Source organism: Poromitra crassiceps (assembly GCF_964638095.1).
Source record: "Poromitra crassiceps genome assembly, chromosome: 4".
NCBI classification, from domain to species: domain Eukaryota; kingdom Metazoa; phylum Chordata; class Actinopteri; order Beryciformes; family Melamphaidae; genus Poromitra; species Poromitra crassiceps.
Genome location: NC_139626.1, coordinates 63,015,805 through 63,040,960, shown reverse-complemented (window position 1 = coordinate 63,040,960; position 25,156 = coordinate 63,015,805). Strand labels below are relative to the sequence as shown.

At 43.3% G+C, this 25,156-nt stretch overlaps 1 protein-coding gene across 1 annotated transcript in view; it reads left to right on the top strand.

Moving 5' to 3' along the window:
• LOC310774659 (protein NLRC3-like) overlaps window positions 1-25,156 on the top strand; it is a 164,752-nt gene that overhangs the window by 124,883 nt on the left and 14,713 nt on the right. Inside the window, exon 7 of the mRNA XM_083634765.1 lies at window positions 18,917-19,090. Coding sequence (XP_083490891.1) covers window positions 18,917-19,090 — 174 coding nt within the window. The remainder of the gene's footprint in view (window positions 1-18,916; window positions 19,091-25,156) is intronic.

Here is a 25,156-nt window from a genome sequence, read left to right as displayed (position 1 = left end):
ATTTTAACTTTTCAGAAAGACGCTGGTGTTGGGTGCTCCTTTTCTGGCAACTAATCATATGAAAATCGCAACAGAGACAGAAAGGCTCAATTGTGGGAGCAGATTGGCTAGACACTTAATATTTCTGGTGAGTGTTGAGCTAAATCACTGGATGTGTGTTGTTTGCTAATGTTAGCTGTCAGCTATCAAGCTACTACCGCACTGAGCTAACGTTAGTTTCAGATTGCTTCCTTGTTATATTGTGCGTCGAGATCAGCGTTTCCCAGCGTACTTCCAGCATTTAACGTCGGAAAAAGACGCTAGGTGGACACAGGCCCTTAGGGTGGTTTGCTGTCTGTCAGACAAGACTTGTTGACTTCCCCTGAAGTTCTGAGGCCACACCCTCACATCAAATGTTCACAGAGACTCAGAACCAGAGATGGGAAAAGTACACACATTCTTTGCTTGAGTAGAAGTACAGTTACTTGTGTATAAAAAAAGACTGGTAGAAGTAAGAAGTACTAATTCAACTTGTTTACACAAGTAAAATTAAAATTATAGTAGAGGCTCTGAAATTTAATAAAGTATAAAAGTAAAAGATTTTCTACTGTGCAAAGCTTACTGAAACTCGAAGACTATTCAACTTAAAAGATCCCCACCAAACTTGTTTTAAGATGTATAAAGAAGTCTATACTGTACTTTGATTCCTAATTTGTGCGATGGTTTTTCCACAAAAGAACATGCAAAGCTGGGAAGGCGCAAGACGAGAGACAAACAGCCATACATCATTTTGTCTGTCATTCATTAAAACTAAAGTAACTAGCCTGTTTTGAAAATGTAAGGAGTGGAAAGTACTGATATTTGTGTTAAAATGTAGGGAGTAAAAGTAAGAAGCTATCAGAAAAATAAATACTCTGTAAAGTACAGATACCTGAAATCCTACCTAAGTACAGTAACAAGGTATTTGTACTTAGTTACTTCCCATCTCTGCCCAGAAGAACTGAGGAAGCAGAGTAAGCAGCCTGTGTCTTCTCTGTCAGTGTCTCCTCTCCAGGTGAAGGCAGAAGGTCTCTGTGACTTGATCTGGATGCTGTGAATTCACCAGCAAAACATCTTCCAAGGTAAAACACATTTTGATTTTGGAGGAACAACAAAAATGTAAACCATAAACAGGGTGACCACAGGTGTCTGTAAACTTGAGTAAAATGTTAAAAATTGAAGACATTTTAAAGCCAGATAAGAAAGTTTGGTGTGTCTATTTTGCCTTTTTCTGTCAGAATTGAGCAGAGAGCAGCAGTGATGTATCCTGTAATGAAAGCTTGTTATAATGAGGTGTGTGTGTGTGTGTGTGTGTGTGTGTGTGTGTGTGTGTGTGTGTGTGTGTGTGTGTGTGTGTGTGTGTGTGTGTGTGTGTGTGTGTGTGTGTGTGTGTGTGTGTGTGTGTGTGTGTAGGCTCTACTATGAGTGAGTGTGAGGAGAGAGAGGAGGGTGTCTCTCTGTCTGGGGAACATGGCAGTCAGACCAAAGCTAAGAGGTAAGACAACGATCTCTAACTGTCCATGACATCATTACAGCTCGGCAGTGACATCATTACAGCTCAGCAGTGACATCATTACAGCTCGGCAGTGACATCATTACAGCTCAGCAGTGACATCATTACAGCTCGGCAGTGACATCATTACAGCTCAGCAGTGACATCATTACAGCAGCATTATTCACAGTCAAAGCTTTTTCTCTGTTGTGTTGAAGAGTCCAGCAGGAGAGACCAGACTCTCCTGAGCTCAGCTGTGTGTCCATCAAGAGTGACTGGTCTATGAACCCACCTCAAAACTTTAAAGATACAGATCCTCCTGAAAAGATGTAAGTCATTATCATGTTAGTTACAGCATCAAAGTCTTCTTCATAAAGACACAGACACCTTCACTGTCTTCATGTTTCTATCAGGATGCAGCAGCAGAGAGCAGACTCCCCTGAGCCCAGCTGTGTGTCCATGAAGAGTGACTGGTCTATTGATATCCCTCTTGAATTTAAAATACGAGCACCTTCTGAAACAAAGTAAGTCAACATAATATGTTACTACATAATGTTAGCATTAAAGCAGCTACGAGCAACTTTTCACTGTTTCATTGGGTTGTTTTTGGCGCCCCTCTCTGAACAAAAGTGGTACTGTTTACTGTCGTAAAACTCCTGGCTGTCCGGCTCCAACAACATCACAACACTCCACGCCTCCATTCTCTCCTTTGACCAGTGAATGAATGAAAGACGCTCCAAGTTTATTTTTCATTTTTTCCAAACCCTGCTGTTTCTCAGGATGCAGAGCGACGAGGTAATCTACCTATTTTTTGGCTACGTAATAGATTATGTCAGACGAGGATGTTGAAAAGTATTTGGAAAAACGAGTAAACTTTGTTACAGTCGCGTTCATAGTTACTGTAATAGCCAAACGTTAGCACCAAGTGAAACTCTTTAGGGCACTCAGTAATAGTAATATTGTCGAGAAAGCTAACGTTATCATCACCATTGTATCTTCAAAAACGTTGATACAAGAGGGTAAACTAGGTTTACCAAGCTCTTTGTGAAGAGGCTGAGAGTTTCTTCCAATTTCAGATCAACTGTAGGCTAAATATATCTGCGGGTAAATGGCTTCCCCAACCGTGTAACGTTACAGTATATACCACTAGACTCATTGATTACCAACAGCAACATGTAACGTATTTTGGCACGGTTGAAATGGCAAACGAAAAAGTAGCGTTATCAACCAAATCTGTATTACAGTAAATGCAGCCTACACCGTGACATAACTGTATAACTCCCAGGTAACGTTACATCACGTTAGCCTTTTGCATCCATCATGCTGTGGTGCTATCTACCAGGCATACAATGGAACATACAGTAGGCTTCATTTATAACAAAAGCATACACACATGGTGTTGATTGCATTGGTCGATAGCTGAAATACAGTAACAATGAGCTCCAGTTAGCCTACGCATGGTAGCATACAACGTAAATAGCAAAATCACGTCCTCTACAGTATTTCAGAAATAAAATATACATATCACATACCTGTCTAGGAGGAAAACAGCCACTTCACCGTCTGTTTTGAAACCCTTCATATCCCGAAATTCTCTCCCATCTGCTGAATGCGCGACCTATGTTGATGCGTGTTTTATCGCGTGATTTATCATGCGTCCTCTTGCGTTCTCTTTGTTGGTCGGTACGGGGAATAATCTTCCTTTTTTTCTTTGCACCGGCCACGTAATTTGCACTGGCGACGTAATCATGATCTCGCAGTTCGCCATAACCACAAAATAACTTCCAAACAAACTGTTAGAATATAACGACGAGAGGTGTTCGCGAGAGTAGCTAGCCCCTGGTTGTAGCTAGCTGGCGTTCGCTTGTTTATGGTGCGTTGCTAGGCAGAGCCGGCGGAAGCAGGGAGCTGCCGTAAACCGTTTCGTTTCACTTCCGGTTGTAGACGGTCCGGCTGTAACATTGATGAAGCAGACAGAGACTCTATAAGCACCAAGAGAGCAAACTCCAATTCACACGGCTTTGGTCTCAGCTACTATTATAGGTAATATGTGATGCATCAATATTATAATTATACTGTTTAATAACAATCAAAAACAATCAAAAAGTTGCTCGTAGCTGCTTTAACAAACAGGAAAGCAAACTAGTCACCTTTAGGTGACAGTCACCTTTTTGATCCCAAAATAGGGCACTTAATTGAATGATTTTGAGTGGTTTTGTGTCTGGCTTGGTATCTGTCACCTTTTTCACTCTGGAGAGTTTGCATCCCTGAACAAAGCATTATAAAGAACAAATCCCTCAGAAGAGATTAAGATATTAAAAACAACGTAACATTTCTCTTGATTGTTTGTTTTTAACAGAAGTTGTATGTAGGGATTTGAACTGGTGACCTTCTGGCCAAAAAGCTGCTGAAACTGATTTTATTTTGTCTCCTGTTTCTCTCAGGATGCAGCAGCAGAGAGCAGACTCTCCTGAGCCCAGCTGTGTGTCCATCAAGAGTGACCGCTCTATGCACCCTTTTCACTTCAAAGCTGGACAGCAGTCTACTGATCAGAAGTATTTATTTAAAACTGATGATCAAAACAGATGCTGTTGTCAGATTCACTGTCATCAGATATAGAGTTGGTCCAATCCTTCATCAAATCTAATCAGAGCAGTATTACACTGTGTGTGTGTGTGTGTGTGTGTGTGTGTGTGTGTGTGTGTGTGTGTGTGTGTGTGTGTGTGTGTGTGTGTGTGTGCGTGCGCGTGCGTGCGTATGTGTGTGTGTGTGTGTGTGTGTGTGTGTGCTGACATTATATGACCTAATACATCATGTCTTCTCAACAGAGTCGACCAGGAAAGGTCAGAGGTTTCCAGTGATCCGTCTGCCCAGGAGCATCAAACAGACCTGGACTCCATATTTAAGGTGTGTAAAGAAATAACACATTTTGCTTCAGCTACACACAAACCAGTGGTGGCCGGTGAGCTTGGAAATAGGGGAGGACACTAGCGCAGCGACCAAAGGTCGCCGCCGGAAAAAAATTGGGCGTTTTTTTTTTCTCGTGTGCACGCGCGCGCATGTGTGTGGGTGTATTTGCCATGTTTCCCATGCTGTCAAGCCTCTTAGCTTTCCACCCAGTGAGGAGCATTGCATTAGCACCCAGTGAGAGGACTACAGGACGGAACAGCACCTGGCACCATCTGCTGCTGATACTCTCACCCACAATCAGTTTTTGCCCAAAACGCCCAAATCTCATTTTAAATTAGCATTAGGATTAGACTGTTCCTTTTCTCATTATTTCATTTCTCAGAGTAAATACTGTATATTTATTTCGAGATTTTTGTCAATTATTTGTGCTATTATGGTTATAATTAGCCTAATTACTCACTTCTACACTATCTTAGATTGTGTTACTTATGGATGGCATGGAATTATAGTGAAAATAGATTATCCCCCCTTTTTGCTGGGGACCCCACTTTGAAAACCACTAGCTTAGGCTACAACTGTTGCAAGAAGGTGAATTTTCACACATTTTCAATGCAGATTGAGGACAAAATTAAGATGGATTGTCATCTGGTGCATTTTAACGTTAGGCGCACCCAGGAGAAAGAGAGTTGAAGTGGGAATAATTTCTGGCTGAGCAGTAATGCACCTCAAAATAAAATAGGCTAAGATATTTAGGCTACAGTTAGTCTGTCAGTAAAAGGCTTGATGGATGAACAAATCAATCAAAAACACTTCACTACGTCCAACATAGGCTACAAGATTCGTTGCAATTTGCTATGCAAATTGCAAATTGCGTGTTTCGTGCCACGCTGGTTCCGCGCTGCCAAATTCAGTTAAAAAATGTGCGAGTTTAAGATCGCCAAATGGCGGGCTATTCAGCATAAAACAATATAATACGAAAAAGTAGCACTGCTTGGTGGACGCCGAATTTAGTAGAAGACCCGGATAACTCGAACTGAATTGACTTACTTGAATATCCTGCTGTCTGTAGCCGGTGCGAGTGCAGCCGATGAGGATTACAAGTACCTTGGAGTGTACAGTGACAATAAACTAGACTGGGCTAAGAACTCTGATGCACTCTACAAGAAGGGGCAAAGCCGTCTCTACTTCCTGAGACGGCTGAGGTCCTTCAACGTCTGCCGGACCATGCTGAGGATGTTCTACGAGTCGGTAGTGGCTAGTGCCTTCCTGTACAGATGCAGCCACTCCCGTCGTGACAGATTTTTTTCATTACTTTGTGCTTGACGATGCGGTGACGTTTTTGAGATGGTTTGAGATGTGAATAATGGCATTCAACCACTAGGGGCCCTCATAGTCCATAATGTGTCTCTCACTGTTGCAGCAGTTTCAAGCTGCGGGGTCACAGTCCACGCAAACGTATTTGTTCTTCCGGTTCAGCGCTAGTTGTCCTATGTGGCTTACTAACATAGCTGCTAGTTATGTTATATGGCAGTAAAATGCTACAGAATGACCAAATTGATATAACTTTTAACCATTTCGAGTAACAATGTTTCCATACGGATCACCAGCGTTAGTTTGTTTATAACGTGGCTATATTCATAACGTTTATATCTCGGATGCGTTATATACTGTCTGGTTAACGCCAACCTACAGTATGTGCCCTATCAGAGTTCGTTACGTTATTGTACAGTACACTAAACAAAACAACATGATAGCTGCAGCTGCGTCACTGTTAAGCGTTAAGTTTTAATGATTTGCAACTTGTTTTGTGTTGTAGCCTACAGGATTTGGTTCAAGCATATTGTATGGTGACATTGAATCAGTGTTAGCTTAGCGCTAGCTAGCTAGCAAACACTACGATCTGTGAATAGAATTGGCCTGCAGCCATTTCTAACTACTGTACAGTAGCTAGTTTTTCTCGAATTGATATAACGTTACAGTAGCATGGACCCATCTCGTTATGACAGTGGGGAGATGTTAGCTTTTAGGTTGATATACCTTGATCTTTACTACCTAACATCCGAAAAGCTAGTCACAATACTGTATTAATACCGACTAGTCACCTTTAGCTGACAGCCAAACTTTTCACCCTAAAATAGGAGGATTTACTGTATGAGTAGCCTAGTTTGATTTCTCCCCTGGTATCTATTCATTGTCACTAGCCTATGCATACAGTACATGAACCACCATCATTCAGTCAGTCAATCAATTGATCAACAACTTTATTAATCCAATTCGTTTTGAATAGTTTGTTGATGTAACAAATAGTAACATACAGTACAAGCAGATAGGCCTACAGTACACCAAATAGGTCAAATGTGAAAGAGAATCTATACTGTAAATGTTGGTCTGTAGACTGTAAACTTCTGTGGGCACTGGGCAGGGCTCTGCTAAACACTGCAGTGTATGAGATTAAAAAGTGACTTCTTCTGTTTTCTATGCAGGTATATAACACGTGGGCAAAATGCGGCATCCAACGTCCTCAAAGGAAAACAGAACCACCCACAAAAAGTCAATAAAAGACAGCATCACATTAATAAATCTAATCTGCTACATCCATTTGATTTGTATCACTATGATATCAGGAGATTAACAGGAGAAATTACCAATCACAGCGGGAGAGAGGGTTACAAATAGAGAGACCCGCACAAAAATCAGGAGTGTTGGCAGTTATCAGTCCAATGTGTTGACCTTTGCTTACTTTATATGTAAGTCAGTATGGCCCTCTGGAAAAAAATGTTTCCCACCCCTGATCTAGGTTAATAGACTTTCAGATATCAAGTATCGAAGTAGGTTTTGAGGTGTCTTCAGAATGACCAGCTTACTGTATCGGGTCACTCTTACATGTACATTATAGTGACTACGCTGTTGTATGTTATCTGCCAAATATATTTCCAGGCTGTATAGAGGATTATAGATTATCTAACATCAGCCATTGATAGATATTCCAATGTCTTTAAAGCTCTGTCATTGTTACTTAACCCTTAGTTAATATGGAACAATAAATGAGCTTGAATCGTCACAACTCTTATGACATCTGTATATCAAATGCTTTGTCACAGAAGAAGCTTTCTAAACCCAGAAAAAGTGCCATAAATTCACACACACAGTGCTAAAACATGCATCATCACACCAAGTTCTGTCAAAACGGTCACATTTGTACAATCAAAAGGATCTGTGGGTTGATTTCCTGCCCACTACCATCTGATATTGTCAGTGTTCCTGCAAAAAAAAATCATACACAATTCATTTAAACAGATGGACATTTGCTTGCATAGGAGTTATGAGTGTGCAGTCTGTTTCCTTTGTTTACAACTTAGAACAAAACAAAACATGCAAAGCCACTTTTGCCTGCTCCTTGGTTGACCCATTCAGGAAGCGCTCAAAGTTCATGTTTCCAAGACAACAAGCAACAAGCACCACAGCTGTTTGTTTGCGGAAGCCGAAAAATCCATTGAGCAAATCAGCGCAGCGTATTTAGACCACGTGCATGCACATTGCAACATCAACTGTTGAGTGGTTAATTTACATGGACCTCTTGCCAGCCTCAAGAATGAAATTTGTGGGGGGAAGCAGGACAACTGTTACCTTTCAGAACCGGTTTGACTGCTATTCTAACAGCATACAGTGATCAGCTAATTAGATGCATCACTCACCCCCCCCTCCCCCCCCCGCACAAAGGGCACGCACACACAGCACAGAATTAGATTTCACTCAATATAGACTTTCCTGATTTGAATCCAATCGAAATCGTTTGGCATCTTCTGAAAGATCACATACGAAAAGTGACCAAATTCACACAGTGCTAAAACATGCATCATCACACCATAGTTCTGTCAAAACGGTCACATTTGTACAATCAAAAGGATCTGTGGGTTGATTTCCTGCCCACTTCAGCAGAACTGAACGTGTGGCCTGGTTTAGTGGTGTTTGCTGACAACGCCACCTAGGTTTTTTTTGGCTAGAGCCTAGGAACTTAATAGACTCAAATATACAATGGAGGTTCGGCACAAGGGAGAGCAGTTTAAAATACCCAAGGACAGAGACAGAAGCAGCTTTTCCCAAATATAAATACCATTTATTGGTTAAAAAGTTTTCAGGGAAAAAAAGTTCTGTTGTTGCAAAAGCTTCATAGTTCAATGAAAATATTGTATGCTTTAAATCTAAAATTGTTCATGGATTACATTCTAATCTAACAAACCTATCAATTTAAAAGTCAAGCATGTTACCGTGGAAACAATTAAGCTTAGCCCAAAATCACAAATCAGAATGAGGGGGTCCCTGGTATATTTTCTATCTTGTAAGAGGTGCTTGGCTGACGCCAGCCAGGCCGACGTGTCCTCCACGCCCGGGCGGGGTCCGACCAGCCGCCCACAGTACCGCAGCAGCGTTCAGGCGATCCGCTGACCCACAGCGCTCTGGCTCCGTCTCCGCTCCGCTCCCTCAGAGCTTTGAGACCATCTTGCCACTCTTTTTGCTTTGGACGACACTGCTTACAGGCAGGCTCTGAAAAACAATGTAGAAACACAAAAATATTCTTCTTTCAGGTGACATAAATTTATGAATGTGACATATCCAAAGCGTCTTATGTTGACTATTTGTGAAGTCCCTCGGCGTGACTATACTGTATGTGAAAAGTAACAAGAGTTCGGCGGGGACGGCGGGGACGTGGCTGGCTCTGTCGGCTGCTGCGTGCTGTCTTTCGGCGGCTTGCTCTGGCTTCTCTCCGTCTCTGAGACATCAGAGTGAAATCCTGCTCAATCTGCAGACAAGATATACCTGTTAACATGGGGGCCAAAATTAAAAACAGTTCTGCAGCGCACACGCACTGCTCACGCAGACACTGTGTTCCAGCTGTTAGAATAAGAGCTTATATCCGGCTTCTCCAGCCGGGGGGAATGCATTCAAAATATTAGGTTTGAATCAATCTGGGAACCGAGAGTCTATTTGTATTTGAAAAATAGACTCTGGGACAGCCCTACCATTTTTCCCAGCTTCCTGTACAACAAAAGCACTCTATCTCTAGTTCCACCTCCAATGTGTGTTGAGTGCGTTTCCGTTCACATACTATAACAAAGCCTCACAAATGCACATTTTGTTTCACAGTTATGACTGCACTGAAGTTCGCACTGAAACATTTTGGGAAATGAAAACAAAAAAGAGCTAAATTAATTGGGAGTTATTTTTCTTTTTACGGTAGACTTTTCTTTGTGGGAAGCGAGGGGGGGCGGGGGGCGAGGCCTGAGCGCAGCGCGGCGCGTCCATGGAGATTTTTCTATCAGCGCGTCGGGTTTTGCTGCCTGTGCCTGTAAGATCTGCGTGGTAGGCTATCAGTGGATATCTGCTGTGATTGAGTCCTCACCGTCCTCATCATCGTAAAGTCGCCTTCAAAGCATGATGTTCGATTATAACGAACTAGTTGTGTGGCTTAGCCTTCCCAAATGTTGAGGGTAGTTTTTTAGAATTTAATATATAGAATTGGGAACGTCACATTCAATTTCAAATTGCTGACATGCACTAATTTTAGCTGCCTATAACATTTGCAAAGCTGAGCTTTTCAATAGCTTTGTAAATAGCCTACTGTTCTAGAGAAAGCCTCACGTCTTTTTCTGCCTCCCCTTCCCTTCAGTTTTATCCCAATTTAGAAATGCTTCTTTCTCTACACTTTTGTCTGTCTCTCACAGATCTTTGTTGTCACTCGACACTATTATTTGGTGTTGCTTAGCTGGAAACGATCATATTTTCACGCATGCACACTGTGACGAGAGAGGGACCATGAGTGTAGCCTATAGGCTACTACTGTATGCCCTGTCTGACAGCTTGCCCGCCGGGCGGAGTTGCCTCCTCCCGCTGGGTGAGACAGCTGTCTCGGTATGAACGGGCGTGCAGTGGGGGATGAGAGGAGCGCGAGCCGTGTGAAAACAGACGCGGGCACCAGCATTCAGGCGATCCACTGACCCACAGCGCTCTGGCTCCGTCTCCGCTCCGCCGCCGTCCGCTCCCTCAGAGGCGGCCTTTAAAAAGAGAAAGGCTGGCGAGTACGGGTGTCGAATCCCACAGTAAGAAAACTGCAATACTGTGATTGCAGAATGCAGATGAACGTAACTTGTGGCTTTATTGCAGGAACTCCCGACTAGGCAGACAGTGACACTATATCAAGGTGAGGTACTCACACAGACTGGGACAAGGCTCCAGGGACTGGGACGTGGCTGGCTGTCGGCTGCTGCGTGCTGTCTTTCGGCGGCTTGCTCTGGCTTCTCTCCGTCTCTGAGACATCAGAGTGAAATCCTGCTCAATCTGCAGACAAGATATACCTGTTAACATGGGGGCCAAAATTAAAAACAGTTCTGCAGCACACACGCACTGCTCACGCAGACACTGTGTTCCAGCTGTTAGAATAAGAGCTTATATCCGGCTTCTCCAGCTGTCGGGGAATGCATTCAAAATATTATGTTTGAATCAATCTGGGAACCGAGAGTCTATTTGTATTTGAAAAATAGACTCTGGGACAGCCCTACCATTTTTCCCAGCTTCCTGTACAGCGTGCCTTCCTGCCACTTCTGGCGCTCTTGGAACTTCTCTCGTACAGCCTGCATCCTTGATGGCAAATAAATTAATAAATGATCATTTCAATTGCATTATCACAAATATACACAGCAATTTAGTCATTTTAACAGTTACTAGTTAAGATATACAGTACAACTTGTGCATTATGAGGAGTGTTACAATTACAGTCGTATTACAAAAGCACTATCTCTAGTTCCACCTCCAATGTGTGTTGAGTGCGTTTCCGTTCACATACAGTACTGTACCTACTAGGGGTACTTGAGCAGCTTGCAGGGGGTACTTGGAATGATTGGGGAATACATTTTACCTCCAAAATGATAAATAAATATATATATATATATATAACCACAGTGCTGTGTACACCATGCAATACACGCTTCTGCAGTGGGTTGCACCAGCTGTGCGTAAGTTGAAACGTAAGCTAGTTTGAACGTAGCAGTTAGTGTGGACTTTACACCCTAACTTAAGACAGAACTTACGTTCAGCTGGTGCAACAGGCTGCAGTGGGCATTAACGTTAGTAAAACGTTAGTCAACCCAGTGCAGTGCTCCGTTCAGGCGTTGGACCGACCAGTGTGTCAAATTAACTTTTATGTCCATCTGCCGCTAGTAAAACTGTCACCCTACAGTCCTCTGTTTACACTCAGTCAACCACACGTGTCGCACCGAATGACAAAACTGCAACAGAAGTCGCCTACCCACGCTCTGTTCAGGGCAAAACACACGTGTCTCAAAGTCCGCTAGCAATTTAATACTCGTGTTGCACCGACCCACCTGGCGTTAATAACTTACTGTCGATAAACCACTACAAAGAGGTTTAATTAGTCAGTCCGATGCTAACGTAGCGTTAGCATGCTAACGTAGCGTTAGCATGTTATCAGCCCAGCCTGTTCAACAGATGGCTAGCGTTACATGTAGGTAACTGTGGCTACCTGTAATGTTGCAAATCAGTTTAACCTGACACATGTTAATCAATAATAAACTTACCTGGCATTTGATCCATCAAGTGAAGAAAAGGGCTTCCCAACTGCTTAATTATGTCCGTCCTATCTCTTAACGCTACTGTAGGCTATAGTATAGGGGGAGAAAAATGGCGACCGAATCGGAAATAAAGTGGGCGTTAGTAGGCGTGACCATGCTGTTTACCCCAATCATACCCCAATATAATTTTGTCTGGAACTTTGCGCTCACTCTGCAGGTAATAATTATGCTCCAAAAGGATTAAATATTACTATTTGAGAGGAAAATAATATTTACTCTGGGAAAAATACCCTCCAGTTTTTCCTGTGTACTAGGCTACTGACGGTGGACTGCTCTGAGAGGCAGGCGAATCACAGGGCGAAGTCAGTCTTTCAGAAAGCTAATCAGACGGTGTGTTTTTGCGCCTCCTGGTGGGTGAAAACAGAAGTGGACTTACAGGGTGAAAAAAAAATATTCCCACCGCAGCACTGCCGCACGTTGCGCGCAGGACAGTCGCGGGGAAGTGGTCTCAGTTTGGCTGGCTGCATCTGTATGCTATTGTGTGCTGGGGCAGCAGGCTGAAGGCAGCAGATGCCAACAGACTCAACAAACTGATCCGTAAGGCCAGGGACATTGTGGGGCTGGATCTGGGCTCTCTGACTGCGGTGTCAGAGAAGAGAACGTTGTCCAGGCTACGCTCCATCATGAACAATGACTCGCATCCACTCCATGACGTGCTAGTCAAACACAGGAGCACGTTCAGTGAAAGACTGATTCCACCTAGATGCAAGACGGAGAGGCACAGGAAATCATTCCTGCCTGTGGCCATTGGTCTATTTAATGCCTCTCTTAAAAGAGCACCTCGGAGACGCTCAGTCTCCCTGAGACTGAGCCAGCCGATAGGTTAACTGTGCCTGGCTGAGCCACGTGTAACGTATAGGGCAAGCCGACTTAATATAAATCACGTGCAATATGTGCAATATGTCACAGGCAATAATGTTAATTGACACGGAATGTATATACTTACTCTACGTATTGGTATTTCGCTACTTAGACATTCTACTTATTTTGTGCTTTTGCTTCTATCGCATTACTAGTTATTCTATGCTATGTTGTGTTTTTCTGCTTACTGCTTAATATTGCATTACTACGGTTTATTTTATTTTTATTTTTATTTTATTTATGCTATGTGTGTTCTGTGAGCGAGCTACTGTAACTTGTCCCAATTTCCCCCCGGGGATCATTAAAGTCTTTCTGATTCTGATTCTGATTCTGATTAAATTATCCCAGTGTTTGCTTCTGAGCCTCTGTCCTCCGTGTGTACCACGCTGCCCTCTCTAAACTCTGCGTAATACAATGCAACGACTGTCTGCCTTGTGAGCTAACTTACTGCTTGATAATATAAAACATAGGAAAAGAGAAAGGGGAAAATATAGGTGCTACTGTCTGTAAATCTATCTATTAGCCTGTCAGGTCTTCATTTCCTGTATTTCCAATGGAGCGCTGCGGATTCAACAAGATTTTCAGACGTAGGCTATTCAGCATTGGACAATACAGAATGTCAATCAATGTCAGCAATCTATCCAACCAACAACCAATTAGATTTCACCTGGTTTCACCGGCCGGGCTAAGGGCGTGCGAACTTCCAGCTCAATCTGATTTGTTGGAAAACACATCACTCTCGTGTTCTCTGTGAATTGCAAGTGTGTTTCAACCAATCTTATTTTTTCATTAGATAAATTACCAAATAAATAAACGCCCACAGGGCGAATGTTTTTTTAATCCCCTCCCCCATGCTGGGACCAGGGCCAGAGTGACTCTCTGCATGGAGCTCAGTTCAGTTCAGTTCAGGTCACTGTTGTTGAAGATTTTAAGCATATAAGAATATAATGAATGAAAAAATGAGCGTCTGCACATAAGAAAAAACACATTTGATTGATATTTTATTATTAAAAAAAAAGTGAAAAATGAAAAATGAAAAATGAAAAATATATAAAAAAAAAAAAATTATAATATTTTTTTTATATAAAATCCCCAATCTAATAGAGGAGGACCATCCTCCTATGCCTCACTGGAAAAACCTCCTCTGACACAAACACACCTTGTTCTTCACCATCAGCTGAAATCAACCTGTTAGTACTAAGAACAAGAAAGAAAGAAAGAAAGAAAGAAAGAAAGAAAGAAAGGGAGAAAAGAAAGAAAGTCCACAGCCCAGATGTTCTACTTTCACAAAAATGTCTTTAAAATTGTTCAAAAATAAAGTTTGTTAGGTCGCTATAGAGGCCAAAAACTCGCCACTGGGGAGACGTGGTGGTTACGCCCCACTCCGTAACCAGGAAGTAGCTGTGGACTGAGGCAGGAAGTGATGTCCACACAATATTAGAGCCGTTATTATGCCTCCGCCGGCGATAGCCAGGCCGGAGGCATTATGGATCCGGGTTGTCCGTCCGTACGTACGGCCGTCCGTCCGTCCGTCCGTACGTACGGCCGTCCGTACGGCCGGCCGTCCGTACGTACGTTTGTTAACGCGATATCTGAGGAACGCCTGGACGGAATTTCATCAAATTTGCCTCAAACATCGACTTAGACTCAAGGATGATCTGATTAGATTTTGGTGGTCAAAGGTCAAAGGTCAAGGTCACTGTGACCTCTTGAACGCCATTTTCAAGCTTGTTAACGCAATATCTCAGGAATGCCTTGACGGAATTTAATCAAACTTGTCTCAAACATCGACTTGGACTCAAGGATGAACTGATTAGATTTTGGTGGTCAAAGGTCAAAGGTCAAGGTCACTGTGACCTCTCGAACGCCAATTTCAAGCTTGTTAACGCGATATCTCACGAATGCCTTGACGGAATTTAATCAAACTTGTCTCAAACATCGACTTGTACTCAAGGATGAACTGATTACATTTTGGTGGTCAAAAGTCAAAGGTCAAGGTCACTGTGACCTCTCAAACGCCATTTTCAAGCTTGTTAACGTGATATCTCAGGAATGCGTTGACGGAATTTAATCAAACTTGTCTCAAACATCGACTTGGACTCAAGGATGAACTGATTACATTTTGCTGGTCAAAGGTCAAGGTCACTGTGACCTCTCAAACGCCATTTTCCAGCTTGTTAACGCGATATCTCACGAATGCCTTGACGGAGTTTCATCAAATTTGCCTCAAACATCGCCTTACACTCAAGGATGATCTGATTAGATTTTGGTGGTCAAAGGTCAAGGTGAACTCTCGAACGCCATTTTCAAGCTTGTTAACGCGATATCTCAGGAATGCCTTGACAGAATTTAATCAAACTTGTCTCAAACATCGACTTGTACTCAAGGATGAACTGATTCGATTTTGGTGGTCAAAGGTCAAAGGTCAAGGTCACTGTGACCTCTCAAACGCCATTTTCCAGCTTGTTAACGCCATATCTCATGAATACCTTGACGGAATTTCATCAAATTTGCCTCAAACATCTACTTAGACTCAAGGATCAACTGATTACATTTTGGTGGTCAAAAGTCAAAGGTCAAGGTCACTGTGACCTCTCAAACGCCATTTTCAAGCTTGTTAACGTGATATCTCAGGAATGCGTTGACGGAATTTAATCAAACTTGTCTCAAACATCGACTTGGACTCAAGGATGAACTGATTACATTTTGCTGGTCAAAGGTCAAGGTCACTGTGACCTCTCAAACGCCATTTTCCAGCTTGTTAACGCAATATCTCACGAATGCCTTGACGGAATTTAATCAAACTTGTCTCAAACATCGACTTGGACTCAAGGATGAACTGATTACATTTTGGTGGTCAAAGTTCAAGGTCACTGTGACCTCTCACACACCCAATTTCCAAGCTCTGTAACGCAACATCACAGGAGCGCCTTGACGGAATCTCTTCCAATTTGCCTCAAATGGCGATTTGGACTCCAAAATGAACTAATGGCGGAGGCATAAGTCCGCGTTGCGGTCGTTCTAGTTGTAAAACTAGAACCTTTTGCGCTGTGGGTCAACATTTATATTTCATAATGATTTAGGAGCTCATGTTGAATCTCCATGCTGCATTCTTTACATCAGTGCAAGATGGAGTGGAAAATTTTGTCTGCAGATTTCAGTATGAAGGTTTAATATTATTCTGTTCCAGCTGCTTGAGGAGAACATCATCACCTTTGTGAAGAAGGAGCTGAGAGGGTTCCAGAGCGTTCTGAGTCCAGATGAGGCAGAATGCCCAGAGAGTCAGAGGGAGGATGAGGAGGTGGTGGACGGTGAGGAGGAAGAGCAGAGGAGGAGCAACAGAGAGGCTTTTCTAAACATCACACTGCTCTTCCTGAGGAGAATGAAGCAGGAGGAACTGGCTGAGGAGCTGCAGAGAAGTAAGAGTCTTTAACAGGAAATGTTCACATTTCTCATGTTTACTGAAACATCTGCTCATTGTTCAATTGTTCTTTCAGAAACTCAACATCAACATCCACAACAACAACACAAATCCAGTCTGAAGGAGAAGTTTCAGTGTTTGTTTGAGGGGATTGCTAAAGCAGGAAACCCAACATTTCTGGATCAGATGTACACAGAGCATTACCTCACAGAGGGAGGGAGTGGAGAGGTCAATGATGAACATGAGGTCAGACAGATTGAAGCAGCATCCAGGAAACCAGCCAGACCAGAAACAACAATCAAATGTGACGACATCTTTAAACCCTTACCTGGAAGAAACAAACCAACCAGAACATTGATGACAAAGGGAGTGGCTGGCATTGGGAAAACAGTCTTAACACAAAAGTTTACTCTGAACTGGGCTGAAGAGAAAGTCAACCAGGATATAGAGTTCATATTTCCATTCACTTTCCGAGAGCTGAATCTGGTGAAAGGGAAAAAGTTCAGCTTGGTGGAACTTCTTCATCACTTTTTTCCTGAGACCAAAGAAGCGGGAATCTTCAAGTTTGATAAGTTCCAGGTTGTGCTAATCCTTGACGGTCTGGATGAGTGTCGACTTCCTCTAGACTTCCAGAACAACGAGATTGTGACTGATGTCACAGAGTCGACCTCAGTGGACGTGTTGCTGACAAACCTCATCAAAGGGAAACTGCTTCCTGCTGCTCGGCTCTGGATGACCACACGACCTGCAGCAGCCAATCAGATCCCTCCTGAGTGTGTTGACGTGGTGACAGAGGTGAGAGGCTTCACTGACCCACAGAAAGAGGAGTACTTCAAGAAGAGATTCAGAGATGAGCAGCAGGCCACGAGAATCATCTCCCACATCAAGGCTTCACGAAGCCTCCTCATCATGTGCCACATTCCACTCTTCTGCTGGATCACTGCTAATGTTCTGGAATATGTGTTGAGAACCAGTGAGAGAGAAGACCTGCCCAAGACCCTGACTGAGATGTACATCCACTTCCTGGTGGTTCAGTCCAAACTGAACATCAAGTACCATGAGAGAGCTGAGACAGATCCACACATGATTCTTTCTCTGGGAAAACTGGCTTTTGAGCAGCTGGAGAAAGGCAACCTGATCTTCTATGAAGCTGACCTGAAAGAGAGTGGTATTGATATCACAGCAGCTTCGGTGTACTCAGGGGTGTTCACACAGATCTTCAAAGAGGAGTGTGGGCTGTACCAGGACAAGGTCTTCTGCTTTGTCCATCTGAGCATTCAAGAGTTTCTGGCTGCTGTTCATGTCACCATCTCATTCATTGACTCTGGTGTCAATCTGCTGTCAGAACCACAATCAACCTCCACAGACAAATCTGTCAATCTGCTGTCAGAAAACCAGTCGTCCTCCACAGACAAATCTGTCAATCTGCTGTCAGAAAATCAGTCAGAAAATCAGTCAACCTCCACAGACAAATCTGTCAATCTGCTGTCAGAGAACCAGTCAGAAAATCAGTCAACCTCCACAGACAAATCTGTCAATCTGCTGTCAGAAAACCAGTCAGAAAATCAGTCAACCTCCACAGACAAATCTGTCAATCTGCTGTCAGAGAACCAGTCAGAAAATCAGTCAACCTCCACAGACAAATCTGTTAATCTGCTGTCAGAAAACCAGTCAGAAAATCAGTCAACCTCCCACACTGCTGACTATTCTGAATCAATGTCCAGCAAAGGGTTTATGAGTAAATGGCCATTCTCCCTTTTGAAGAAAGAAAAACAAAGAAGCAAGAAAAAAAAGGAACAGCCAAGAGCCATGTTAGACGAGCACACGTTGGAAAATAAACCCGAAACTATCTTCTACCAGAGTGCCATGTTAGACGAGCACACGTTGGAAAATAAACCCGAAACTATCTTCTACCAGAGTGCCATGTTAGACGAGCACACGTTAGAAAATGAACCCGAAACTATCTTCTACCAGAGTGCCATGTTAGACGAGCACACGTTAGAAAATAAACCAGAAACTATCTTCTACCAGAGTGCTGTGGACAAGGCTTCACAGAGTCCAAATGGTCACCTTGACTTGTTCCTCCGCTTCCTCCTGGGTCTTTCACTGGAGACCAATCAGACTCTCCTACAAGGCCTGCTGCCACAGGTAGGAAGTAGCTCACAGACCAATCAGGATACAGTCCAGTACATCAAGGAGAAGATCAGGGAGAATCTGTCTTCAGAGAGAATGATCAATCTGTTCCACTGTCTGAATGAGCTGAATGACCAGTCTCTTGTGAAGGAGATCCAAGACCACATGAGTTTTGGAAGTCTCTCCACAGGCAAATTCTCCCCTACCGAGTGGTCGGCTCTGGTCTTCATCTTATTGTCATCAGAAGAAGACCTGGATGTGTTTGACCTGAAGAAATACTCTGCTTCAGAGGAGGTTCTTCTGATGCTGCTGCCAGTGGTCAAAGCCTCCAATAAAGCTCTGTAAGTGCATACCAACTGGATAGATTCAATATATGTTGTGAGGAGGGAAATAAACATTTTCATTGTTTATTTTTCATCACTATTTCTCCATCAGGCTGAGTGGCTGTCAGCTGTCAGAGAGAAGCTGTGAAGCTCTGGCCTCAGTTCTCAGCTCCCAGTCCTCTAGTCTGAGAGAGCTGGACCTGAGTAACAACGACTTGCAAGATTCATCAGTGAAGCTGCTGTCTGTTGGACTGCAGAGTCCACACTGTAGACTGGAGACTCTCAGGTCAGGATCACTGTTACTGTTCAACAGCCTGTTTAAATTCTGTTTTACATGCACATTAATATCAGTGACAATACCTGAACTCTCATTTTCCTGCTGATGTGATGTGAAACGCAACATTTAGCTCTACTCTGTCTTCTCTGAGAGAACATGTCATTATTTTCTCACCTCACTGTCTCTTGTTGAAATAGAAAAGTTCACTTGCAAAAACAGATATCTTTGTACTTTTTATTCTTTTTTTAATACACTATAAATATTGTGGGCTTCACACGCTCCTTTCTAGCTGAACTGGCAGCGTTCATTTCTACTGAGCCTCGCTGGTTCACGTGCTGTCGTATGCAAGTGGGCCGCGTGGCACCCCTCGCCTTATAGTAGTGAGATGTATTTACATCATTATTTTTATTTTTTGTATATTTTTATTATAAATCATGCAGTAATTAAAACATTTTCACCTAATCATGTTCACATAAATTATCTAAATATTTTTTATGTACATTCCAGGGAGTATCAAACAGGTGTTGTTATTTCACTTCAAGAATGTCATTCATATGTATTTGCAAATTAACTCTTCTTGAGTCAAGAACTAAAATGAAAAAATGAACCCGATCCTTGGGTCAACTGTTAATATTGGGGACAATAACAATTTCTGCATTATCATAATTAATTTCTGAGGAGTGTACTATTGAAAAAATCCAACATGTAACTCTTTTTAAAGAAGTTTATACTGAAAAGCTTCTCAGAAAACCTGTATAAAATCAGTGGTGAACCGTGCCTATCAGAACCGGGCCTTCTATAATGTAACCCACCCACCCACCCACGCACGCACGCACACAGGCAATAAACCCAAATGTAAAATATATATTATACATACTGATCAAACCTGGTCCAAAGCCGAATAACTAAAAATCATGCAATGCTGGGATCAAGTGAATAAAACAGCTTAAAAAGAATGTCCCACTCTGACACACACACACACACACACACACACACACACACTATACCCTACTGTACGTGCAAGTCTGAGGTCTCTCTCTGTGCGCACTGCGTGCTTCTTTACGCATTGGTGAGGGCATGAACAGGCTATTGGAAAGACTACATGTCCAAGATCTATGATGAGTTGTCTTCCATAGCCAGCTTAGTTCGCTGTATCGTTACACACAATAATTACTCCACTACTCCTCCTCAGCTATGAAAATTACATTAGGCTACATAAATGGTAAATGGCCAATGGCCTGCATTTATATAGCGCTTTACAGTCAGTAGGTACATTCACCCATTCACACACTACCACGGGAGCAATTTGGGGTTCAGTGTCTTGCCCAAGGACACTTCGACATGCAGACTGGAGGAGCCGGGAATCGAACCACCGACCTCTTTTATCCAAAGCGATTAGTGGACGACCCGCTCTACCTCCTGAGCTACAGCCGCCCCGCACATAAACAAATGGCTGTCACTGTCAATAACACAATTCCCCCTGCACACCGACAGCAAGCTGCCCCAGCGACACCACCAGCAATAAAATAAAATAAAATTATAACTTACCAATGACGTTCACAGTGGTTCACTTGAAGACAAAACCCAAATCCACCAAAAAGCAACAAGCAACCCACCGCACAGCACAGCACCGCACAGCAGTAATATAGCCTCTTGTGCCCAACTGCATGTAAACTAAGGGTTCCCAGTTGCTAGCCTGGAACTGGTGAAAATATAGCTTTTTGCAGGTTGATAGCTCTAATGTTATCCTTTGGTTTGAACCATGGATGTATTAAAAGAACGGTTTGAACAGGCATCTTGAAAACTCCGCCAAACTTCCTTCTTCTCCGAATAATCATTAACTCCTCCCTCCTTGTTGTCCGTCTCATCTCCTGGTTGGCTTGTCTTCGCAAATGCCTCGAAATATCCCACCCACAACTCAACTAATTGTGATTGGCTAACCCCACAACTCAATGGAATTCTGATTGGTTAAAACACCTGTCATCAAAATTATCTTCCCCATGTCATGACTAGATTCGGGTCTTCGCGAAGGGTTGCTGGCTTGCTGTCAACAAATCCCATTTGCCTGTGGGGGTTGGTCCAAATATTTAACCCCATATTTGCTGAAACAAAGTGAGTGCAAGATCATAGCAATTTACGGACATGTTTACTGTTATTTCAGTGAATAAAAACGAATAAATATCAAATACAAATAATTTATTAGGGGGGGAATTATTTCAATTTCTTCTTGGGCCTTCACTGAATACCTAGAAGGCACAGACGGTTCGCCACTGTATAAAATCATCAACCGTAAACAATCAAACTGATTTAGACCTGGGTGATATGGATGAAAATGTTATCACGATTCAAATTTCCATATCAGGTCATGGAGTTTTATCACAGTATATGCTAGCCTAAAATCACTGTTTCTGTCGTTTTTCTTCTGAATAAAAGTTGAATAGATTCTAATGTTAACTTTGATTTAAAACACTTTAAAACACAGTTATTTATTGCTGCAATAAAACTAAACATGAAACAAAAATAAATAAGAAGAGACAACAAGCAGAAGTGAAAATTAAATGAACGCCTGTTCTTCCAGTATGATCTGAACACATCAGAAAGCCAGCACGCAGCACAGTGATGTAAACATGACTGAGGGGACTGAAGTGCAGAGACAGAAACTCAACACAAAGAATATATAAACTGAAAATAGTCTTTACTTCAAAAATGCCCGTGAACAAAACAGCAAAACAAAACTATTTTCTTGGTATCTCAAGTTAAAGTGGTGAAATCCAAGACTGAGCAAAGAGCAACTGAGAGCAGCAACTTAATATCAATACAGGACAGAGGACAGATGAACACAGTAAACAGAGAAGAGAGTGAGCAGCGCTAAGAAAACATCATCATGTCCTTACGCTACTAAATGCATGTGTTTGGTTCTTTCAAGTGAGGAGAAGAGAACAGGACAGTATAGAACAGTGATTCTCAACCCTTTTCATATCAAGGACCCCTAATCTGCTCCACAATAGAGCCACAGACCCCATAAAGCCATATAAACATGAAGTGTGGACTATGCCCGTTGAATCAGGTGCAGGTATTTCCCAGAGTTACTCTTCCAGACAAGACGCAGTGTTGTTTCCACACATGAGGTAAATCCTCTGGTGTAGAGACTAGAGAGAGGGAGGGGGGGTGTAGAGACTAGAGAGTGTGTGTGTGTGTGTGTGTGTGTGTGTGTGTGGGGGGGGGGGTGTAGAGACTAGAGAGGAGGGGGGGGGTGTAGAGAGTAGAGAGGAGGGGGGGGGTGTAAAGACTAGAGAGGAGGGGGGGGTGTAGAGACTAAAGAGGAGGGGGGGGTGTAGAGACTAGAGAGGAGGGGGGGATGTAGAGAGTAGAGAGGAGGGGGGGGGGGTGTAGCGACTAGAGAGGAGGGGGGGGTGTAGAGACTAGAGAGGAGCGGGGGGGTGTAGAGACTAGAGAGGAGTGGGGGGGGTGTAGAGAGGAGGGGGGGTGTAGAGACTAGAGAGGAGGGGGGGTGTAGAGAGTAGAGAAGGAGGGGGGGTGTAGAGAGAGAGGAGGGGGGGGTGTAGAGAGTAGAGAGGAGGGGGGGGTGTAGAGACTAGAGAGGAGGGGGGGGCGGTGTAGAGACTAGAGAGGAGCGGGGGGGTGTAGAGACTAGAGAGGAGGGTGGGGGTGTAGAGAGTAGAGAGGAGGGGGGGTGTAGAGACTAGAGAGGAGGGGGGGTGTAGAGAGTAGAGAGGGGGGGGGGTGTAGAGAGTAGAGAGGAGGGGGGGGTGTAGAGAGGAGGGAGGGGGGTGTAGAGAGGAGGGGGGGGGTGTAGAGACTAGAGGGAGGGGAGGTGGAGACATTAGTGTGCTGCACACTAGTCTGCAGACTCCAGCCAGGAATATTGTTTATGCGAGACAGACTTTTAAAGACATTTTTCAATGTAGACTATACATCAGAGATATATTTCAGAAAGCAATTCTCCACTCCATGAAAAACCACCTACACATTATTCAAGCGATAACATTCTTAGACATTACCGTTTGCTTTATTTTGTATGTAATTGGCCAAGTTATTAGTTAGTTAATTTATTGGCTAGAAATTCTGCCAGGTTACAGACACTAGGCGCCAAAGCTTTCTCCTTCATTTGGAGGAGAAAATTATCCTGAAATGAAGATTGATTGACAGCTGCCATGTCTGTAATGCTGTGGTATTGGACCCAGGAGCAGAGATGACAGAGTCAATAATCAGTTTTAAATCTTTTACTGATTTTCAAGAATTCACAAAAATAAACAAGGAAACTGAAAGCCTTCTTAAACAGGGTCGGGTGGCCAACAATAAACTAAAGATAGAAGGCAGGCAGGTTCAGTCCAGACGCTTGGAAACAGGTTTCCCAGAAGGCCGGGTTTAGTCCAGAGAACAGTTCACAAGAGCGCTCGGACAGGAACAGGCAGTGGCACAGCAGCTGTGAAACAACGATCAGCAACGGGGTCTGAAAGCAGAGAGGGTTATATAGGCGGCCAACCAGGTGCAGACAATAATATGAGTTAGCAAGAGATGATGTCACTGTTTTCTAATAGGCAGCTTTCTCCCGCTGCTCCGCTCAGTGCGGGATGACTGTCCAGCACCATGGACAGCAACGGCTTGGCCTCCGCGCGCCCTGGCCGTTTCAGCACCTCGGATCGTTCCTCTGCTGCAGCCTGGCGCGCCGTCATTGACACTCGTTCCCAGGGTTGTGTCAATGTCGCGATATGATTGGTTGAAATGGGGTAGAAATTTGATGATGTGACAGCAAAGTCTAGATAACTGTAGAAGATTAATGAATGAAATCTTGAAAAATTAACTTTTGATGTCAAAAAGTAAAGAAATTTGATTTTTGCTAATTGTTTTGCACACATTAATAAATAGGTGCACTGAAGTGAATACCCAGGTATTTGAACAAAAAACAAAACACACATTTTTGGGTTCAGCTCGACTTAAAAAAAAAAGGTTGAGAAAGCAACACATTAAAACACAATACATAATACAAATCAATCAATGAGGAAACGACATGGTTAAAAAAAAATACAATACATACAGTAGTTATCACAGGTTAAAAGCACTTTTGAACAGGTGAGTTTTGAGTAGTGACTTGAATGTGGACAGATTGGAGCAGTCTCTGATATGTTTGTGGAGTGAGTTCCAGAGGGAGGGGGCAGGTCCGGCACTTGGTCATGGGTGGTGGGGACAAGAGGTTTGCATCTGAGGAGCGGAGGCTACGGGAGGGGGTATGGTAATGGAGCAGGTCAGACAGGTAGGAGGGGGTGTGGTGATGGAGCAGGTCGGACAGGTAGGAGGGGGTATGGTGATGGAGCAGGTCAGACAGGTAGGAGGGGGCCTGGTTATAGAGGGCTTGTGTGAGTGAGGAGGAGGACTTTGAACTGGATGTGCTCTGGGATGGGGAGCTAATGGAGGTTATGGAGGACAGGGGTGATGTGGTCACGGGAGCAGGTGTGGGTGAGCAGACGAGCGGCAGAGTTCTGGATGTACTGGAGTTTATTGAGGAGTTTGGATGTTGTGCCATATTGATTGATTGATTGATTTTTATTTGACAGTTGTTAAAATACAAATAGATCAAGACCTCATTGGCCACACCATCAGTATCACATTATCAGAGGAATTAAACACAATAAAGTCCAGGACTTATTTCCATTGTGGTCCCCGTATGTAGAAACAAATGGTTGGCACAAACAGGCCCCATTGTAAATAATTACAATAAATACAAACAATATAAAAACAAGACCAATATAAAACAATATAAAAACTAGCAATATATGAAGAGGAGAGGACTAAGCACCGAACTCTGGGGGACGCCTTGGGACAGAGGAGCAGTGGAGGAGGTGCAGTTATTTAGGTTGATAAATTGTTGTCTATCTGTGAGATATGACCTTAGCCAGCAGAGGGCAGTACCGGTGATCTTGAGGGTGGATTCGAGGCAGGAGAGAAGAATGGAGTGATTGATGGTATCAAAGCTGCAGTGAGGTCAAGGAGGATGAGGATGCTGAGGTGGCTGGAGTCGGAGGAGAGGAGGAGGTCATTGGTAACTTTTAGGAA